Source organism: Simochromis diagramma, unplaced genomic scaffold, assembly GCF_900408965.1.
Source record: "Simochromis diagramma unplaced genomic scaffold, fSimDia1.1 OVJJ01000822.1, whole genome shotgun sequence".
Taxonomy (NCBI): domain Eukaryota; kingdom Metazoa; phylum Chordata; class Actinopteri; order Cichliformes; family Cichlidae; genus Simochromis; species Simochromis diagramma.
Window position 1 is genome coordinate 1,610,946 of NW_024387520.1, and position 22,302 is coordinate 1,633,247.

Sequence of the window (22,302 nt, forward strand, 5' to 3'; positions counted from 1 at the left end):
GCCTGCTGGACAAATGAAACCTCTCCTCCATCAGAGTCTGCTTCGTCCACTTCCTGAAGCAAGGCCAATAAAAGAAAACACCTGTTTGGGTGAATTACGCAGATGCCTTAAAAATGTTTTTACTTGAAACATTCAAAACCCTATTAACAATCAGAATAAATTAATTGTATCTTTCTCTGCCCCCCCCCCCCTCAAAAAAGTTTCTTATAACTATGTTTCCTGTAAACACTTTATTTCGATGACCCGAACTCTGAGAAGTGGCAAACTCGCCAAGCTAAATGTGAATATTTAAATAACACCACATGCACATTAATAAACATTTAGTGCCAGTGTTATCCTGCCTTCCAATGCTCAAAATAAGAATAAAGATAACAATAATGATATCTGCTGTTGCTGTGTCCTTGCTTTTCCCCCGTTTAAAAAACCCATTTAAAGTCATGTGATCTGGTTCTTGTTGTCGTCATAGCAGTGTATTGTCGTAAAGTGACAGCGGTGTCGTGTCACTATTTAACTGCTGAACTTCCTTCTTAAATGTCGAACTTTTGTTTACTTGTCTTTAAGAAACTATTCCGGTGTATTTTACCAAGCGCGGAGACGTGAACAAGCATACGAGCTCGAGGTATGACGTTAAATTTCAGAAAGCTAGCTAGTTAGCGTCATAAGAGCGGTAATCTTTGCCAGTAGAGCTGGTTGTTAGACTAGTTGTACGTCTCCTGTTGCGTAGAGTATTGATTTAATGTAATTACTACATAGATGTCTTCTTCTTTTATAAGTAAGCGTTTAACTGTCTACAGTCACGTGACAGAGAGTACGTGCTTTCAGCTTTGCTCAAACTAAATGTGGTTATGTTGAAAACGAGGTCCGCTCGAGAAAAGACATGCCGAATATCCTGTTTTGTTAAGCAGTAGCTATATAGTATTTCCACAATAAAAGTTACAGATTTTCTACAGCTTAATGCTCACTATGAACATAACTAGGTGATCCATGCAAATATTTTTCATTAGAAAAGTTTAACTGCTTCATACACGATGTCTGTGCAATATGTGCAATCTGTGCAATGTATGTGCAATACAGAGCATGTGTGTTCATGCCAAAGTTGTTGTGTGTATATATTTATGATTATATCTATTTATGTACACTATCTGTAGCACTGCACTACAGGGTGCCTGTCTGTTGGACCAAGATTGGCTTTCTGTTCCCAACAAGGAAGATTACATTTAGATGTTAGGTGAGTGGAGATAAACTTTCTGGTCTCCCAGTGCCAAAGTCTGAACAGAGATTATTCTGGAGAGTAAAGGTCAAACAGCCAAGAGGGCAACACTGGCTAAAATGTGGGACATAGGCACCCACCTCTGCTAAAAGCATTTTGGAGTGGGTTTGAACAGACTTCTTTCTCCTTTTAGGACTTCCAATCTGCCTCATATTACTCTGACCCGAGCATCCTCCTCTGTCACACCCCTGCCCCTGCATGTATATATGAATCCATGAATTGTCCCTGTGGTCACTCTGAGTAACTCTGCCCCCTACAATTCTGACTTTTTGTTAGCGGCACTGTCTCCAAACCAAAGTTATAGCATTTCTCATTAGCATCTTGTAAACCTTCTCTTTCTGCTATTGCTGCTATCCTACTGTTACAAATCACCCCTAAAACTTGACTCCATCCTGCCGTCTCTATGTGCTCTCTTCTTCACCTCTCTTTTGCAATGTTTGTTGTTTAGAATGGTTGACCCCATCTATTTACACAGGTCCACCTTCACTACCCCTGCTCCTTGCAGCTTCACTTTCACTCCACCTGTCTACTTCTCATTCACACACATACTCTCTCTTCTTCTACTGACTTTCATTCCTTTGCATACTTCTACTTCTCCAGGCTCTCTTCCATTTGTTTCCTACTGAAATTGTCTTCCTCTATGAAGAACAGATGTATTGAACTTGCCTAATAATAATGAAAAGGTACATTACTTAAGTTATGTGAAATTTGTCTCTTCTGTTTACAGCTCGCCACATCTCTGCTGTTTGTGGAGCCTGATGATGGGTTTCTGGCAGCCGCTGACTAATCTTAGAGATTATGTGTCACAGAATCCTCCAGGGACTACATTTTTCCTGTGTTTGCTAACTCTGGCTATTTCATTCATCTGCCTTAGTTTTTACAGCAACACTCACACTCTGCCTAACCCTGACATAACAAAGGTGAGGAGTAATTTTAACTATAGCAATTTTGGGTTTTTGCTCTTTTCTGTTATCTATATATTAGAGTAGTGGATGCACAATAAACATGGCTGAAGTTTCAAATATTTACGTGCAATCAACCTGTGTCAAAACCTAGGTTGCAGACTGCTCTAAGCTCTCTGTATCAATTTTTTTTCTACTCTTGGTTCTTTTTGAGGCTCAAATATTCTATACAGAGGAGCAATTAATCAGATTAATCAGAAGAAATGTACCTTAAAGATAGGGGAGTTAAAATGACTGGGTTCAGATTGAGAATGAATCAAGGCCTGATGTCAGACAAATATGGATTTTTTTAGAGCAGTGACTCATGCAAAGAAACTTTAGATCAGTCCAAAGATAACAATATGGAGCTGGGAATGAGTATAGTAGGTTTCCTTAGTAAACTGAGCTAATTTTCCTCCATGCCTTCTCTAAATAGATAATTGGTGCTGGTGTGCATAGGAAACATGATGCTGTGCAGGCTGTGACTGAATATACCCACACATTCTGTGCCCTGATTGTATCTGTGTGTAATTTGTGCACTTTACTATTCTCATAGGACTGGAACCGTGTGTTGTCCTCCTTATCAACATTCCACCTGTGTGTGAAAGCAAATGAGCTTAATTCCTCAGTCCAATCACCTCTTATCAAGCAGGAAGAGGACAGAAAGACCTCAGTTAACTCAGCAAAGAGTCCTTCTTCTGTCACCCATTTACATCTCAAGGTTCCTCTTGCTCTTGTGACTTCCAGCTCTCCGAGTGTCTCGCTGAGAGATCTCAGTCTACATACAACCTTGAGAGCCAGTCAGCTGCTTATTGGAGGTTAGTTTTGCCATGGAGTGCTATGGGTGTGATATTATGTGAAAGTCTTTATCACCTTACATTCTGATTGTAATTTTTTACTCCCCAGGCAATGAAAATGTTAATTTGACACTAGAGTTTCTATCTGACAATGGTAGCTACACCTGCCTCACTATAAGTGCCCCAAGTGACCTCCTGCCAACAAGTGTGTAAGTTTATCATGTTCTGTAAAGAGCATGTTTCTTAACTTAATTACAGTGTAACTACAACTTTTCCTCAGTGACCTAAAAAGTCAGAAAACTCATAAATGTTATGTACTTTAATAAAGTCGTCCTCCAGAGTGCCCTGAGTCAGAGAAAAATATTTCATCCTTCTATGTGGAGGCAAGTAACCAGCTGCCTACAGCATCACCAACCTGCTACAGTCTGAACTTCAAGGATGATACCACTCTTACAGTCATGTTAACACAGGTACGGTATGTTGCACTTGAACAGCATAGCTGATTTAGCCACAATTCAGAGATTTGTTTTGTACCCTCATTTATTTCCTACTTCTAAAGGAGGAACAGAGTGTGGCAGTGCAACATCTGTTGGACTTCAGTGTGTGTCTCCTTGGAGTTTGTTTGATGCTCTGTATAGCTGCTTGTCAACCACATGCACTAAAACGCCGCAACCAATGGAATGGACTGAACCAACAAAGTGTAAGTCGTGATCGTTCAGTTTTTAATAATAATAATAATAATAATAATAATGGATTGGATTTATATAGCGCTTTTCAAGGCACCCAAAGCGCTTTACAATTCCATTATTCATTCATTCTCACATTCACACACTGGTGGAGGCAAGCTACAGTTGTAGCCACAGCTGCCCTGGGGCAGACTGACAGAAGCGAGGCTGTCATATCACGCCATCAGCCCCTCTGGCCAACACCAGTAGGCGGTAGGGTAAAGTGTCTTGCCCAAGGACACAACGACCAGGACAGGGAGCCCTGTCCTGGTAGAACCTTTTTACTGAGAAATCCATACAGATTATTTAACCTAACTTTGCTACTTTACTTTATTTACAGGAACCCTTAATAGACAGCTGAGCGATTAAATCAGTTGATGGTTGGAAAGAGAGGGCTACGCCTAACTACAGCCTACAGAAGAAGCTGGTTTGTTGTTTGTACTACTAACTGTGAAAATATTTGTATAATGCTGCTTTGGAGAAAGCTCTCCTAAATTCATACTTGGGACTAAAGTCAGGGTACAGCAACCTCTCTTGGAACAGTTTGAACCCATTTATCTGTCTCTCACAAGTTTTGCTACATTACGAATGTGCAATATGTAAAATCATTTTGAGAAACATGGCCATGGTAGAAAATGAGTTATAATTTATTATTTATGATGTGCTTTTCAAAATAAAAGACAAAAATGTTATGATAAGGCTGTGATGAAGACATTGCTCAAGACTGAAGAAAATGGATGAAATGTGGGTTAAAATTGCTATTATATTTGCCTTATATTTGTTTAATAACAAAGTATTAACAGATCATTGGGCACTGTAAAGAGTGTGTGTGTGTAGAAATTAGCAGTGCTATGAACTGTTTTTCTACAGGATTTTACGCTTCTCAGCAACAAATGACTGCAGTCATGCTGTTTCAAACATGTTTCTTTGCTGTAGAGGGAATAGCTTTACTTGGGCTGTTTTGTTGACTAATGCGATTCATTTGTCAGTGTCAAACACAGGTATTACAGTAAGCACTGTATTGTACTGTAACTGTAATGTCAATAAAGGCTAAAGCCAAGCTAAGGGGAATGTGAAGGTGAGTGACATCAGTTTTTAGTGACATTTAAAACTTCAAATACATTTTGCTTGTGCAATTATTTTTAAGCATCATTTAAATATCTTTCTATCCACCTGAAGGTTTTGGATTTACCACCACGAAGGTTTAATTTTAGGTTTATGTGAGTGCCATATTTCTCTCTGATATAAGGCCTCTTGAAACAGAAATCGAAGAGGAAATTATTTTTTTCTTTAATTTCATTCAATGTTTCCTTAAGTGTCTGAAAGAAAGGACGTATAAGGATTTTGTAAAATTAGTAATTCAATTGTGACAGACTGGAGCCCTGTGACAGACTGGCGACCTGTCCAGGGTGTACCCCGCCTCTCGCCCTATGACAGCTGGGATAGGCTCCAGCACCCCCCGCGACCCTGAAAAGGATAAGCGGAAGCGAATGGATGGATAGTAATTCAATATTGTACATGTCTGTAGAAGAATTATTATCAAATAATCATAATAATGTTTCATCAGCATTTCAACTGCTGTAGCTAAAATAAAATTTAGGGTTAAGGTGAATTGTCAGTGTGTTTTTGTTTGTATTTTAACTGTGAGCATACTTTTGATTTTATGGCCCCAAAAGTATAGATTATGAGCTTAACGCAATGAACTTCTGAAGGTCTCTCTAGGCGCCAGCAGACTGGTGCACCGGTATGCTCTTTTGTTACGTAACGAGATGTCCTCCAATCATGGTTTAGAATCATAACGCGGTGCCTTCCTATTGTCCACAGCTATTGGGTGATTATCGAAAAATAGAGGCGGGATTATCGCAGATCAGGGGAAACTAGAGAACCAACCATCGACGTTGATGGTAGTTGGATTCTTCGCGGCCTCGGGGATTGCTTTATGTCAAGGAAAACAAAACGTAACGTTATGAAGTATTTGGACTAACTATAGCGTGCAAAGTCGAGGTCATCTGAAAATGTCTGGCAGAAAGGAATTGATACGGCTAACGTTAGCTTCATCTTCCCACAGTAACGCTAGCTAGCTACCGTTTCCTCATAAACATTCCTGCGCTAATGTCGGCTAGCTGCTAATGTTAGCATGCCGTTAATAACAGTTGCAGCAAAACGTCTGAACTGTTGATGTCATGTTCTTAACCAAACATGACTTAGTCATATTTTACAGTAACCCAGCGAGGCAAGGGTCTGACTTCTTCTCAAACGAATGCACGTTAATGTCTTCGCTGCTCAAGCCGTGCCTAAAGACGCTCTTTTCGCCTAATCATAACATTTTGTTGTTCCTCAGCAGGCCTCCCACGTGTTACTTGCTGGTACCTTCACCTGCGGGGTGACTTGTAATTACGCAGGAGTGTCTCCTCTGACTTGTTCTAAGGTATAAACATTAGCTAATGTCATGTCATTTCCGTTATGTCAGTGAATTGATTGAAGATACACGCAGGCAAATCAACAGTATTTTTGATCTTTTCTTTCCTTTTTTAGAATGAAAGCTCTGAACTAGGGCTTGGTCAGTCAGCAAGAAGACGTGGAGGTTACCAGGAAGTACCTAGTTAACAATCGTGAGTGACCATGGCCTACTCTAGCTACAGCAACCTGAGCAGGGCTCAGCTCACCTTTGAATACCTGCACACAAATTCGTAAGTACCAACTTTTTGGGAATTGATTTGCCCGTAAGAACTTCACGATACACAGAGTTACAGCTAGTTAGCCTTAAAGATAGAACTTTAGCAACCACCTACACACAATACACTGCACCACTTCACCTCACCTACTTATTTTTGCAAGATGCCCAGCAATGTTGTTGAATAGAAAATAAGATATAGTCCAGAAAGACTATAGCACGTTTCCCTCATTTTGCTACATGTCATTTTATATTTAAAACAACTTTACCTTCCATGAGTAATACTTTCCATTCTGTCTGTATGCATTCACAATTCAAAACCTATGCTGGTTTTTATTTTAATAGCTGATGCTGCTACCATTCTTTTACTCTTTTTGTTTTTGCTCTTTGTTGTTATGCACTTAGAACAGAGTATAGACACGTCACAAATTTTGCAATGAAGCTAAATGTGCTTGCTTCAGTTATTTGTCAAAAAAATCATGTGATATCGGCTGCTTGCAGACATTTATCACTCAGTTTGATCAGTAATGACTCAGGAAAAAAAAGACAAGTTTGGTATATGCTTCTGTGGTATGTAATGTTCAACGTATATGTGGTTTATATTCAAAGTAGGTCGCAGCACCCTTTGGTTGTTCTTTTTGTTATAATGATAATTCATTTTAAGTGGTTAGCTGTCAGGTGAACTGTGGATAGTCGGTCCTTGAAGCTGAGCAGATAGTTTTACAGTTAACCAGGAAATGCATGCTTAACTGATAGTTCTTCATTTTATGCTGACACGTGTCAGCAGACTTGAGAAATAACAGTTTTTATAACAGAATAATAATCATATGTTTGCTATCTGTGGAGTTCAGATGCTGTCACCAAGCATCTCCCATGTGTCCTTGTTCTCTAATGAGCTTCCCTTGTCAGTTTTTACTCTATTAATGGAATATTTGGTCTAACTCTTAGGACAACACATGAGTTCTTATTTGGAGCCTTGGCAGAACTTGTGGACAATTCAAGGTACCTGTTATGATTCACAGCACAATTTTTAAATAAATTATCGAGTATGGGAAAACTTGCATTAACCTGATACCTTTTATCTAGAAAATCTCATATATTTTATTTCTTTCACAGAGATGCTAATGCCACACGTATAGACATCTACACAGGTAGACCTCAGAGTAAAATATCTAATTTCATATACTGAAACTTATCCAGTGAGTCATTGTTTTTCATATCTGTCTTTTGACTTCCTGCTTGTGTGACAGAAAAAAAAACAGAGCTGAGGGGTGGCTACATGCTTTGTTTTCTGGATGATGGTACTGGGATGGACCCAAGTAAGTGTGACTAAATGATTAAAGAGCAAATTTAAAGCAAGGTTATTGTTGTTTTTGTAGGCCAATGGTTACATACAGTGTATAATTTGTGTCCTTAAACTGCTTTTTTCTTAGGTGAGACAACCCATGTGATTCAGTTTGGAAAGTCAAACAAACGGTCTCCTGAGTCCACTCAGATTGGCCAGTATGGAAACGGACTAAAATCGTGAGTTGTTTTTCCAGTTCCTGTCTGGTATTGATCACAAAGTTGGTACACCAGCATTTCCATATTTACAAAGTTTGTGTGTTTCCACAGGGGCTCTATGCGCATCGGAAAAGACTTTATTTTGTTCACAAAAAAGAACGACACGCTGACTTGCCTCTTCCTGTCGAGGACTTTCCATGAAGAGGAGGGTCTGGACGAGGTCAGTGGCAGTCATGAAACGCTTAGAGACGAGTTTTGTTAGATACGCTTTAGCCACTCACCGCACATTCATTTCAAAGTGTACTTTGAATACGTGTCTAGATATTCACACCTGTGTGTTCATGCTTGTGTGTGCTTTCAGTCTGTGTGAACAGTACTCCGTGCTCTCTGCTCAGTTCAGAAACATGTTGAAATTTTACAGCAGCCTACTTGAATAATGCTGTAAATCCCTGGACAAATACAAAGAATGGAACAAAAACTGACAGCACTGCAAAATGCAAATTGTGTAATATTAAAATTTAGATAACTTCTAAATAAATTTAAAACACCAAAGGTTGTCACAGTCATATCAACAATCTTATATCTTATAGCATAAATCAAGACCTAATGCAGACCTTCCCAAAGTGTACGGCCCACCCCCTAGGGGGGGGCGCAGAGCCATTGCAGAGGGGGCGCGGAATGAAAAGGGGAAAAAAAACCCAAAACGCTTGGACACTGCTAGCATGGGGCGCCCACACAAACGTAAAGCAGGAGATGAAGCATCGCTGAATATGTTTCCAAACCATCTTCCTTCCAAGCCAAAGACTAGAAAATATGGTGAAGCATATCTTCCCTTTGGTTTCACCTGCACAAGTGCCAATTTAGGTCTCCCCTGCAGAATTGGTTTTCCCTTCGTCGGGAGCAGCGCTGGGCTGTTCAAATCACGGACAAACAACATCCCACATTCTTGATTTTTAGTTCACAAACACTTCTCATAATGACTAACTACTCCTGACATTTTGGAGATGTTAGCTCTTTATACAGTAAAGTTACAGTGGGATACAAATAATATCAGGCTGATCCTGCCATGATTTGTCCCCCGGTTCAAATCACGGACAAACAGTATCCCACAGTTTGTTGTGTTGTGTTCAATGTTTTTGAACCCATTTTGCACAGAGAGGCATTTTTTGAAAAATGTATTGATAGCAATGTTGAATATTATTACACAGGAAAAAAACAACTACAATACTAAAATAATTACACCGTGACGCCTCTGCCTTTGTAAATGGAGGGACAGTAACTGCGTGTGTATATGTAAGCGTTTAAAAACTGAAGATAGTCAGATTAACAGTATTTTGTCTCTATCTGCCATTCTGCAATTCATCTCATGTAAACAATAACGTGGCGCACAGCGTGACATGAAAAAAGGCACATACCTTTGACGTTGCGTGATGAACTCTGTATTCCTCGTCCACACGTAAATGCAAAAAAGGAGTTTTAAAAAATCTCAGTTTTCGTTGATTCGAAATGCCGTTTACGTGTGAACGAAACAGCTGCGTTTTCAAAAATACCTGTGTAATTGTGGACGTAGCATAAAAGAGTTAGTAGTTTATTGCTACCTGTAATTTATTGCAGTTTACTTGTATTTGCTTAATTGTTTACTAAATGTTTGAGGTGTGAAATAAACCGCAATGGTGCAAAATATGGGTGTATGTGGTTGGAGGATGTGTTTGTGCACGGGGGGGGGGCATTTTTCTTGTAAAACAAAGGGGGGCCTAGCAAAAAAAGTTTGGGAACCACTGGCCTAATGGAAGATTGGAACAACGGATGAAATGATTACTAATTGTGGCTCAGTGATACATTTTTGTATATAATTGATTTGGATGTAAAAAAGTGATCTACATTTATGTGAAAAAGAAAGGATACACTTTCATTTGTAAAGTTTTGTGCATCAGGACATAATAAAATCAATCGGTCGTAAAATTAGCTAAATAAAACCTCAGATGGGCAAAACATGTTCATCTGATATTCAATTAAATTTTATTTATACAGCGCCAAATCACAACAAAAGTCGCCTCAAGGCACTTATATGATATGACATTGAACATATGTTATATTAAACTGTTTAAAAAAAAAAAAAAAAAAAACTAAGCAAAAATGCAGAAGCAGTGTGTGAGAAACTAACTACACTGCAACCAAGGTCAGACTATGAAATCCTCAGAAATTGCAAAAAACAAATAAACCAAGAGCTACATCTCAGATTCTGAGTATGTTAAAGTTCATGACCAGACAATTAGACGAAGACAAAATAAGTATGACCCGTTTGAAAGAGATACCAGGACAAAGCTTCCTTTCTCTTAAAACAAAACAAATAAACATTGCGGCTCAGATTAGATTTGCACATTTACCTCTGAAACCACGAGTCTTATGAAACAATGTCATTGGGATAGACAAGAGTAAAGTGGAGATGTTGGACCATAATACACAGCACCAAATGAAAACCAAATGCAGCATATGAGCACAAAGATCTCATAACTGCGTAGCACAGTGGTGGAGGGGTGATGATTTGGGCTTGTCTTCTAGCAACATAACCTGAGCATCTCGGGCTCATTGAGGTGACCTCTGTATACCAAAGTATTCTAGGATCATCTTTCCAAAAAATAAAGCTTGGTTGAAACTGGGTCGTTTAACACGATATTGATCCCAAGCATGGCAGCAAATCTACAATCAAATGACCAAAAAAGGAAACAAATCAAAGTGTTGGAAGGGTCCAGTCAAAGTTCAGATCTCAGCCTGATTGAAATGCTGAAAGTTGGCTCTAAAACCGGAGTAGACAGTGCTTCTGCATTTTGCCTTAGTTTTTGTTAAACAAATAAGGGCATGGTGTAATATGTCATAATATGTGTGTAGTTTGTCATTTGTGGATTTATTTACCCAGCATGTTGTGGAATGTAAACCACGTGGCTCTCCAGCAAACTGATTTAAGGTTACATTTGTCAGATTCCAAAACATGTGGAAAGCTAACTGCTCTGGGTTACTTAGGGTTTTCATCCCCCTCCCTCTACAGGTGATAGTGCCTCTTCCTTCCTGGGATATGAAGACCAAGGAGCCGCTGACGTCTGATCCAGAAAAGTACGCCATAGAGACCGAACTGATCTTCAAATACTCGCCTTTTAAAAATGAAAAGCAGCTGATGGAGCAGTTCAACAAAATAGAAGGCAACAGCGGTAAGCATTTAAATGTGCATCACTATGTGAAGAGCTGACAAATTGACATGTTGTTACTTACTTTTGGTGTGTTATTTTATATTATCTATAGGAACGCTAGTGATAATCTATAATTTGAAGCTGATGGACAATGGAGAACCAGAGCTGGATGTAGAGACGGACCACCAGGACATACTGATGGCTGGGACACCTGCTGAAGGAGTGTAAGTACAGTTGTTACTGTTAGTTGTGATGTCATTATTATTGTGGCTCACAGATACGATTTTGGTGGTTTTTACTTCAGTATCAGAAAGCAGTTTAAAATTTCATCAAATGTCCAGCTGGACTCAAGGATGAACTCAAACTTAATGGTGATCAAATTTCAAAATCAAAATGTTTGTAATGACTTCACTTCACAAATAATTGCTGATTGTGCTGGGGGGTGTTGTTTATCCACAGGGGATATAGCAAGGGATCTCTATGGCATTAGCATATGAATTTATAATATTAATTTAAAATATTAAGTTGAGTTGGGTATTTTTATTGGCAAGCTAATAGTGATTCAGCTTAATATTGATCATTTATCGTTGTTTAAAGGTAGAGCCCTGCAAGTTGACTAGTTGGAGGAGGCAGAAAACCACAAAGTAAAAATAGTTTGATGATAGCATGTCTAATGCACCACTTCTTGTTCACAGGAAGCCAGAGAGAAGATCGTTCAGGGCATACGCTGCTGTTTTGTACATTGACCCACGCATGAGGATTTTTATCCAGGGTCATAAAGTCAGGACTAAGAGACTTTCGTGCTGTCTTTATAAACCAAGGTAATATAGTAACGCACATATGGACTCTCTGTAACTTGTCTATTCCAGTGTTCACACTTTGATTGGACTTTCTGTTTTATTTAAAGGTGTTATAAATACTCATCAACTCGGTTCAAGACCCGTGCTGAGCAAGAAGTGAAGAAAGCTGATCATCTTGCAAAGATTGGTGAGATAGTGGGTTATTAATCCTGCTAATTAAAGTTTGCTTTAGCTTTAGTTCATGTGAGAATAATATGTGGTGTATATTTCAGCGGAGGAGAAGGCCAGAGAGGCAGAGAGTAAACGCATGGCTTTGGAGGCCAGATTAGGAGAGGACCTATCAAAAGACTCACGGGTAAGCTAAGAAAAACCTTTGGTTAATTGTCAAGTGCAGATGTGTAGTGTTTATGTAAAACGGGTTTTGGGCAAAGCAAGTTTAGTTGTAAAGCAACAGTTAATGACAAACACATCAAAGTGTTTTAATTATTCAATTATTAAAGAAACAGGGAAATTTAAGAAAAGGTGTACTTTGACATGATTCAGTGGTTGATTCACAACCAAAAAACGATGACGTTAAATTTCTTCTTTGTCTCCCTCCTTTTACTCCATCAGGCAATTTTGAGAAAAGTTCAAGATGCAGCCATGATGCTGCGAAGGGATGCTGACATGAAAAAAAGGATTCTTGAAGCCAAACAAAAGTATGATTAACAAAAATGGCAAACCTTATAGATTGTAGGCTGCTAAAATTCTGTTCCTTTGTTAGGCTGGAAATGTATATTAAAAAATGCCTCAAGATAAGATTTGTACATTAATTTTGTTTGCCGACCAAATTATTTGGCATCTAAATTTTATGTAAATGTATTTCTTACCAATCTATGTTTCTTCCTTGTTCTTCAGAGCATTAAAGGAGCCCAAGGAGCTGAATTTTATATTTGGAGTGAACATTGAACAGAGGGACCTGGATGGGATGTTTGTGTACAACTGCTCTCGTCTCATTAAGATGTATGAAAAGACTGGTCCTCAACTGGAGGGAGGCATGTAAGTAAAATGCACTAAAAGTGAAAAATGGCAGGAAATGAGCAAGTGATTAAGTTGTAATTTTAAACTATTTGGTTCATGTGTCTTAGGGCATGTGGTGGTGTAGTTGGAGTAGTGGATGTCCCATATTTAGTTCTAGAGCCTACTCACAACAAACAAGATTTTGCGGATGCTAAAGAGTATCGACATTTACTAAAATCCATGGGGGAGCATCTGGCTCAGTACTGGAAGGACACAAACATTGGTAAGCTTCCCTGAAGTTGCTGGATTTCTGTTTATTGCTGCACCTCAAATTACAAGTAAAAATACCCCCCATACTGCTGGGAGTTTTAAGCATGTTCCATGATTAATACATTATCCTGCTAGAGTGTTAGACAGTTCATATACAGTTGTAATCACCATTAGCTGCTGGAGCTTTAAGGTGATATTACCTGTGATATTGGATTGAGAAATGTTTGAGTCAGAGGTGAAGTATAAGTTTCATTTTAGCTGTATTAAGGGTTCCTTCCCTAAATAAAAATTCAGCTTTGGTTCAACTTATTTTAATTATAGCAAATGACTTGCAACTGTATCAACTGATCTCACATCTGCATCTGTGTTTGTCATGCAGCACAGAAAGGCATAGTGAAGTTCTGGGATGAGTTTGGATATCTGTCTGCCAGCTGGTCTGCACCTCCATCATCAGAGTTGAGATACAAGAGACGCCGTGCCATGGAGATACCACTTACTATTCAGTGTGGTAAATTGAGCACACACATTTAGAGGACATGCAGTATCTCAGCTTCCTGCAGAAAACTCACTCTCTGATTATGCTTTTTCTTCTTTTTTTAAGATAAATGTTTAAAGTGGAGAACGCTGCCTTTCCAGATGGATGCAGTGGACAAACGCTACCCAGACAGTTGGGTGTGTCTCATGAACCCTGACAGCACTCAGGACAGGTACTGACACAATGAGCTTTTTCAGATAACTTCATTTTCTTATCTTATCTCACTAAGCAAAACGGTTATCAAGTTTCTAATTAAACTTATTGGTTATTTTTGATTGCTAAAAAACTGTTTTTAGTATAATTTAGAACAGAGTTATAATGAAATTATACAACTGAATTGTTACTTTATTCAGAAGCAGCAGAAATATTTACAGCAGCACAGTGATGATATGATCTTAGCAACTAAAATAAATAAAGCTGACATTAAACTACTGAGTGGATGTTATAAAGATCATCTTGTTCTCCACTTAGGAGAGGGCCATGGTCTTAACAGAAATTGATGATACTTTCATTAATACAATTTAAAGTTTTCCACAGATTACACTACAGTAAAGAAAAACTCTCAAAATTATACCCAGATAAATTTGATGATAAATGTAACAGATGCTCACAGATACCTTGCAATCTTACTCATATGTTCTGGGTGTGCCCTAGGTTGTCTGAATTTTGGCATCAATTCTTCAAAATAATTTTGGATATATTGGGTATAAAATTGACTCCGACTCCACATATCGCTATATTTGGCAAACCACCAAATAACCTTCATACTACAGCTATTCAAAATAACCTTATTGCCTTTGCTTCTCTCATCGCTAGAAAAGAATTTTGTTGTTGTGGAAATCATCTCAGCCACCATTAATTAAAGTCTGGCTACAGGATATCTTAGGACTCTTAAAACTGGAGAAGATAAAATCCTCCATCAGAGGCTCGTCGGGTAGATTTTTTTACTCACCAGTTACCAGCACGAGAAATCTCTCTGTAGTCCACCATATGACAAATTTTTCTGCTATTCCCGGCAGTGACTCTTCTACCTTATAAGAATACTTTATTTAAAGATATTCCAGCATTATTAGTTTGTTTCGACCAAGGAGCAAGTAATTATTAATATTAATATTGTTGCTATTGTTAATATTGGTTAAGATTTATATCAATATTGATTAATGTTAAGACCTTGTTTTTTGAGGCTAGCAGATGTTGATGTTAATATTAAACTATAAGGATACGTACCACTATGTTATTGTTGAATTTTTATTTTTTTATTATTATTTTTTTCCTATTTATTTATTTACTTATTTATTTATTTATTGTATGGGTTTTGCATTTTTTGTATGGGTCAATTCATTTTCTCTGTAACATACTCATTTTTACATTATTGGGAGGGAGTGGGGGGTATTCAGGTACTCATCCCATTTATGTTTTTTTTGTATGTTATAAAAAAGGAAAAGATTATTACCTCTGTGTGCTTTATGACGGTTTGGTATTGAAAAATAAAAGAAAGAATAAGAAATTGATGATACTTGGCAAATACAACTGAAGTCCGTTACACACTAAACGCGTTGCCAAAAAGCGACACAAATTCCTAATTTTACGGATCCGAACATATATACACACTGAATGTGATGCATTTTTGTGGAAAATTTGCCCTAAAAAAGGAATTTGGAGAAAGAAAGAAAAAAAAAAGAATTAGTTATGAAGCAATGATGAGCTGGTCCTGATGTTCCTAAATAGAGATTCTGGGTTCATTCAGTTCTCATGACAAAGCAGCAGCAGGAAGAATATGATGGTTTGATCTTGGAGTGGAAGCTATATTGTGGCTTTCATACATGTGTAAAAGGATGTCAGTGGGGCAATTTGACCTTATGTTAGCAGAGCTGATTGACCCCCAGAGCAGCATCTTGCTCTCTGAGGTGAAATTATTATTGTAATTATTATTTACATATCATTGTAGATTCAGTACCAGTGTGCAATTTCAGCTATGAGTGCGCTTGATACCAAATGCAGTGATCTGATTGGTGAGATCTATTCATTCGGATTAGAAAAATCGAGCTTGGTTCGAAAAAAAAACCAAAATGCCACAAATTCGTCCAGTGAAAAATAGGTGAGTCCGAAAAATATTTTAAACACACAAAATGTTCAGAGGGATTTTATGTGTTACCCTACAAGCACACAGCTTTTTTTTTTTTTTTTTTTTTTTTTTTTGGGGGGGGGGGGGTTAAATAGCTTGTTTGTAACACTGTTCATATCATCATATCGTTCATGTCAGCTCTTCAACTGTGCCATAGTTGAAGGTACTGGTGTCTGATGGTATCCTCCAAATAGCCGATGTTATAAATGACACTTCAGTTATAAGTGTAAATATAGCAAATCTTCATTGGCTTCACCTTTGCCACAGGTGCTGCTTGTGCCTACAGATGAGGTTGTTGTGCAGTCACGAATGTGACCAAAATGTCAGGGTATATTTAGCATACCACTTTTTTTTTCCTCTCTCAGTTTTTCTAGTGATAAGAAAAACCCTATGCACTGATAGTGCTTAAGAGGAGTTCAAATCCAACCGGAAGTTGGAGATTCTGCAGCAATAAACAAACAACAACAACAAAAGAACTTTGAATAATGTATTAGCTGAAGTGCTTATGCCATGAGAAAGTACCTACTAGTGTGGTAATATATTTTGTATGTTCTATATAAATTGTTCACATATTGTTATATGTTGTTTGGAAATTGTTTTCAGATGTGACGCTCCTGAACAGAAACAGAATCTCCCATCTGGTGTTTTGAAGAAAGATAAGCTAACAGCTGAAGACAAACAAAAAGAGCTAGCAGAGAAAATCAAACAGCAGCAGGAGAAGCTGGAGGCCTTGCAGGTATCCTGTCCAACTCTTGTTGTCTGTGTTTCTGTGTCTGTGTTTGGTTTGTTTTTTGTTTTTTAAATCTCTCTGTTTGTGTCTATCACCACAGCATATGTATATTCTGTTTGTTCCCTGCCAGAAAACCAGCACCATCAAATCTGCGGCAGATGTAAGAAAGCTCCCATTGGAGGTTAGCATGAAACCAACAGAGAGTTCCTCTCAGGTAAAAACAAACAAAAAACTCTTCTTCTTGTCTTTCTACTAGTTCTACTAGTTAACTCTCGGCATATCGTATATGTATTTCTGATTTTCAGTACACAGGTATTTTGAGATCCTTTCAGAGATGTTCAATATAGTTTAAATCTGAGCTCTGGCTGGGCCACTCAAGGACATTCACAGAGTGGTCCTGGAGCCTCTGCTTTGTTAGCTTAGTTGTGTGTTTAGAGCGGTTGTCCTGTTGGAATATGAACCTTCGCCCCAGTCCGAGGTCCAGAGCTCTCTGGAGCAGGTTATCCTCAAGGATTTCTTTTAAGTCACTGCATTCCCAAGACTCTGACTCATCTCCGATTTTCTCCTCCAAAAAATATCCACACAGCATGATGCTGCCATCACCACGATTCACTGTAGGGATGGTACTGGCCATCCATACAGCAGTTCCTGGTTTCCTCCTGACATGACACTTGGCATTCAGACCCAAAGAGTTCAATCCTTGGTACAGATTTATTTTTGAATTTTGTTTCTCATCGTCTGAGAGTCCTTCGGATGTCTTTTGGTAAACTCCAATCAATTTTGGAATAAGACTGTAACATGACAAAATGTAGAACAAGTGGAATGCTGGGAATACTCTCTGGATGAACTGTATGTTTCCTTTTCTATGTAAATATGAACTGAAAATGTAAAAAAGGAGTTTTGTATGTTCAGTCTTAAACAATTTAATTGCGCTGTAAAAGGGTCAGACTAAAGACAAACACTGCTGTTGATGGTGATCCTTTTTTCCTTTTTTTTTTTTTCCTCTTTGTTCAAATGTATTCATTATCATACTCAAATACTAGTTTTGTGTCCTTTCACGTTAACAATTCAGGCAACCAGGTCTTCTGAAAGATCTGTTGCACGCCCACGCTCCCCACCACTCCCAGCTCACCTCAAAAATGCCCCGAGTGCCCCACCAGGACGTAGTGCTTCTCAGCGGCCCACCCGAACATCAGCCATACCACCAACTCCACCAAAGGTTGAGCCATCCAGGTCCAGAGCTGCAGCAAAACCTCCTCCATCTGCAGCAAAACCTGTTCCCAAAGCTACTGCCAAAACACCTCCACCCAGCCGCAGCTCACGGGTACGTTACAGGTTTGATTTAAGAAAAGGTTTTGTTGTAAAAGTATTTCATATGGCTTCATGTACAAATCCTACCATAAAGCAGTTTAAAATACTGAAAGCTGTCTCCTCATATAGGCATCCGCCAAAGCTTCACCTGCCAAACCAGCAGCTGCTGGACAGCGCAAGAGAATAATAGAGCAGGAGGAGAGTGAGGAGGAAGAAGAAGAAGAAGAGGAGGAGGAGGAAGAAGAAGAAGAAGGCAGCGAGGAGAGTGAAGAAGAACCACAGACAAAAAAATCCAAGATGGCTGCAGCTGCCACTAACCGTGGCAAAGTCGTAGAGAAGGCCCCACCTCCCAAACGTGGAAAGTTGGATGAGGTAAAGAACAGAGGCAAAAACTGTAGTGCAGATTTGTAACTGCTGAAAATGTATTACAGCTCTGAAAAACAACTGCACATCAAAACAAGATGATTAACCTGGGGTGTGAAATGAGAGCACTAGTAATTCTGCACAAACCTTAATCCTGCGTGTTCAGCATGCAGCTTGCTCAAAGGACTTTTGCTTTTGCTCACATTTTCCCGCTTTTGCTTTCTGAGAAATAAATTTTAGGATGTGGATAAGGTAATGAATGGACTAGGAAGTGATTGTATGCTCAACATTATTATGATATCTGCATTAATTCAGGTAAAGTCTGTCAGTTTTAAATTAATTAGCTGCTTATTGGAGCAAAGCTTTACTCGTACTGCTCGCTTACTTTATGGTGTCTGAACACAAAGTAGCTGCAATTAAAGTATCTTAGACTTCTGCTTAAGACACTAAGGGAACATGGACATACCTGGGTGGTCCATCAGGTTGCTGAACCTCCGATCAGAACCCCTTTGCTATTGACCTTGCAGGTTAAAACACACTCTCAACTTGAGAAGAAAGGAGTGTCTGCCCCTACACGGCAGGCACCAACAACACCAGCCTCTGCCCCTAAATCCGTTTCTACACACGGGGCTAAAGAAAAGGTAGCTTTATTGGGTCCCTCTCTCTTCTACTGTCGAATCAAGCTGGGCTGCCTGCTGCTCTCACAACTTCTAACAATCAACACTTACTTTTTCAGCTCATATAGATTAACGGTTCTTTCAAAACAAAACCAATCATTTTATTAATATATAACAGTTTCTTTATAACCAAGCATGCCATTCATTTCAACCTCTAAGTTGTTGAAGACTGTATCTAACCCGACTGCCTTTTCAGTGATTTCTCAAACTGTTGTGGTCATATTTTGTTTGTATTTTTACAGGCACCCGATAAAGCTCTACAACAGGAACCAGAAAACGACACTAAAAATGCTCAGAAAGGTGAGATGATGGTCCACTCTCTACTGATGTGAATCAAATACAGAACTGGAAAATGAGTATTTTCTTCTCCAGATAAGGGTCTGCTGGTCGAAGTACGTGTCAATAAGGAGTGGTATACGGGCAAAGTCATCGCCGTTGAGGCGAATAAACAAAGTGTTCGCTGGAAAGTTAAATTTGACTACGTACCTCGGTCCACCCCTAAAGATCGATGGTAAGATGCAGTCTGTGTGAATGTTGCTTTCTAAACATGTTTTGATGACATGGCAGGTGATTCGAATCTTATACATGTATGGATCTCTCTGTAAAGGGTATTTAAGGGTAGCGATGAAGTCCGGCTGATGCGACCACCATCTCCAATCTCTCAGACACCTGACACCCAGCAGGAGACCGAGAAGGGTCCGGCACCCATGGAGCCAGACACTACTCAGCCAGGAACCAGCCGAGAGGTGACTGACAGCCTGGTCACCATGTTGAGGTGAGCTGGTTTCAATGGTTACAATGTTGTTATCATTCTTTATTGAAGTCTTGTAACTCTCATAACTGCTGTGTGTTTATCGTGCTCTTGATGTTTCTAGAACAATGCTGCGTTACTTCTTTCCTCCTGCTTTTCGGATCCCAAAGGACGATGTTAATAGCATGACAGCCGAGGAGCTGGTTGCCTTTCCTTTGGTGAGATAATAAAAGCTTCTTCTATCTTGTGACGGAAAGCAAAAGCAGAATGCTAAATTTAAGCAGAAAGATGCAAGAAAAAGAAGCTTAAATAGCACAGCAAAAATAAATATGAATGTGAATGTTGTCTGTTTCTGTATTCACCATGCCTCTCGCCCTATGGCAGCTGGGATCATGTGCTTGTTGTATCAGTCTTGCGTGATGAAGAAAGAGTGAAAGTAGAACTGAATTTACTGGTTGATCTGTTCCCACCAAGTTTCAAATTGATGGAGGTCACTGTAAATTAATTGATCATCTTTGGGAACCCAAAATGTCTGCTCAGTCTACTTACCTACCACCGTCTTTGACACTTGAGCCAGACTTTTTCACACCTCATCAGTGTCCACAAGTCTGATGGAAAAATTAGATTGTAGTGAAAATGGTCTTCCGCTGCAGTGTGCAGGGTTCCGCTGCAGCTTGGGAATGCCTCGGTGTTTCACAAGACCAGCTGGAGGAGTTGGCCAAGGAGTTAAGGCTGGTCATCTCTGCTTAGTTTGCTGGATAAGTGCCAGAAACTAGATGGATAAAAGTTTGATCTTTTAGTGTGAGATGAAACTAGATGGAAAAAAAATTGTTAAATAACTAGATCTTCTCCCACTGATTTGTTTTTGGGTTTTTTTCCTCCTGCATATAGAAAGAGTATTTCCAGCAGTATGAATCGGGCCTGCAGTCATTGTGTAATTCATACCAGAGCAGAGCTGATGCCAGGGCCAAAGCTGTGGAGGAGAAAAACAACAACACTGAGCTCAAACTAAAGGAGGCAGACGAGAAATTACAGAAACTCCGAACAAACATTGTGGCCCTTCTGCAGAAAGTACAAGAGGTAACACTTCTTAATCTGTGCTCCTCATCATGTGCACACTGTTGATAAACCCCCCCTTTGCAGAAAGTGAGTGATTATCGTGCCTTTTTTCCTTCCACAGGATATTGACATAAACACAGATGATGAACTTGATGCTTACATAGAAGACCTCCTTACAAAGGGTGATTAAAGAAAACCAAAATCAAATGAAAGATGTGAACATTAACAAACTGGTCATCATTTCAAGTCTCCATGGACCCACTCTCATGTGTGAATATTTGGGGTTTGTTTTCATTAATCCCTCCATGTGTTGAATCAGTTTGTAACCGGTTTGTATTTTTAGGTTCTCACTGTCGATTGCCTCTGGGCCTGTGGTTTTATTTTGTCCCTTTTTATTACCCTCTTACATCTGTTAATCTATGTTTAAAACATGCTATCCTGGTTGAGCTGTTAAATAATTTGTATGTTTATTGCAGCGTATGCTCTTTTATATAGTCAACTGTTGTTGTGACAAACTACATTTCTTCATTTTGGTCCATTGTCAGGTGACATTTTCACACTAAAGACTTGGGCTTAACTCGTCTCTGTTCTGTATTGCAGCCTGTAGTTAAACAGTTATTTTTATTTTTGCACACTAAAAACACATCAGTGTTCTCCAACCTGGACAGAAAACCGGGTTCATCTTTTATGTTTGGGAGATATTCCCCATCCATAAACAGGAGCTACATACTGGGTTATATCAGTACATTTATTATTCCTTTAAATTCCCTCTTCATTTAACCTTTGACTGTTCTGTGTTCATTTTGGGAAGAAAAAAAATGGTTAACTGCTGAATTGTTTAATAATTATTCAGTGCCTCTGTCCTTCTTTTTGAACAGATTTTTAACCCATCATGGAAATGTTTTATTAAACGGTGCATGCTTTCAGTCTTTATGTTCTCGTTGGAACAAAGGATAATGTATTTTTGACAAACCTTTACTTGGAACAATAAAACTGGTTCAGCAACACATTATGTTGGTCAGTATGTGGTGTATAATAAAGTATTTGTTCTGGGAAATTTTACATTTGGGCTTAAGTAAATTATAGTGTTACAGGAAGGGATTTCTGTCGCCATGACAGTAAATATTCTTGAATTTAGTTTTGTTGGTGGTGCTTAGAGCCCTGTGTTCTGTGGATTATCTTTGTCTTTACAAACAATCCATTTTCAATCCGTTTTTTTCTACTCTTGGATCTATTTTATATAAATGAGACATGAAACACAAGGTTTAAACGCCAGAAAATTCTTACAGGGATTCTTACAAGTCTGTCCAGCTTCACAGTGGAAGGTAACCTGACTGGATGCACAATCTCTTAGTATGTTGTGGAAGCTGCTTAGCTAATAGTACACACAACAGAGTCCACTTCCTACTAAAATCTTTCCTTTCCTGCCATCTGCTAGGAGGTGCAGAAGCTAGCGTTCATGAACTATAACAGGTTCATTGGCTTTAAAAAAATTAACAATGAGCGTAAACACTTTTTTTTTTTTTTGTTTATTTTGAGTCATCTCGTCAACGCAGTTACAAAAAACATAACTAAAAGGGATGTTTT

The 22,302-nt window shown here is 38.9% G+C and overlaps 2 protein-coding genes across 5 annotated transcripts; both read left to right on the plus strand.

Moving 5' to 3' along the window:
- Positions 1-511: 511 nt before the first annotated feature.
- zgc:158398 (uncharacterized protein LOC568894 homolog) lies at positions 512-5,328 on the plus strand (the record flags this gene model as incomplete). The annotated part of the gene is made up of 8 exons (XM_040019805.1): positions 512-619; positions 1,149-1,228; positions 1,998-2,190; positions 2,768-3,029; positions 3,118-3,217; positions 3,337-3,478; positions 3,568-3,708; positions 4,074-5,328. Coding segments are annotated over 8 exons (1,047 nt in total), but the record flags the coding sequence as incomplete, so codon positions are not given.
- Positions 5,329-5,437: 109 nt separating this feature from the next.
- morc2 (MORC family CW-type zinc finger 2) lies at positions 5,438-21,725 on the plus strand. 4 transcript variants are annotated; one of them, XM_040019669.1, is made up of 29 exons: positions 5,438-5,691; positions 6,075-6,161; positions 6,269-6,423; positions 7,356-7,409; positions 7,524-7,558; positions 7,658-7,726; positions 7,841-7,931; positions 8,022-8,130; positions 10,957-11,116; positions 11,208-11,319; positions 11,791-11,916; positions 12,003-12,082; positions 12,168-12,250; positions 12,508-12,593; positions 12,793-12,933; positions 13,023-13,177; positions 13,544-13,672; positions 13,766-13,871; positions 16,428-16,560; positions 16,685-16,768; positions 17,627-17,878; positions 17,995-18,237; positions 18,756-18,869; positions 19,148-19,205; positions 19,278-19,416; positions 19,513-19,680; positions 19,781-19,874; positions 20,548-20,736; positions 20,837-21,725. In XM_040019669.1, exons 3-29 carry the CDS (start codon positions 6,356-6,358, stop codon positions 20,903-20,905), a joined length of 3,147 nt encoding a protein of 1,048 aa, XP_039875603.1. In that variant the 5' UTR covers positions 5,438-5,691; positions 6,075-6,161; positions 6,269-6,355; the 3' UTR covers positions 20,906-21,725. The 4 variants fall into 4 exon arrangements, with proteins under 4 accessions (XP_039875603.1, XP_039875601.1, XP_039875605.1 ...); XM_040019667.1 differs by having other exon boundaries at positions 6,078-6,161; XM_040019671.1 differs by lacking the exon at positions 18,756-18,869 and having other exon boundaries at positions 5,449-5,691; positions 6,078-6,161.
- Positions 21,726-22,302: the final 577 nt, after the last annotated feature.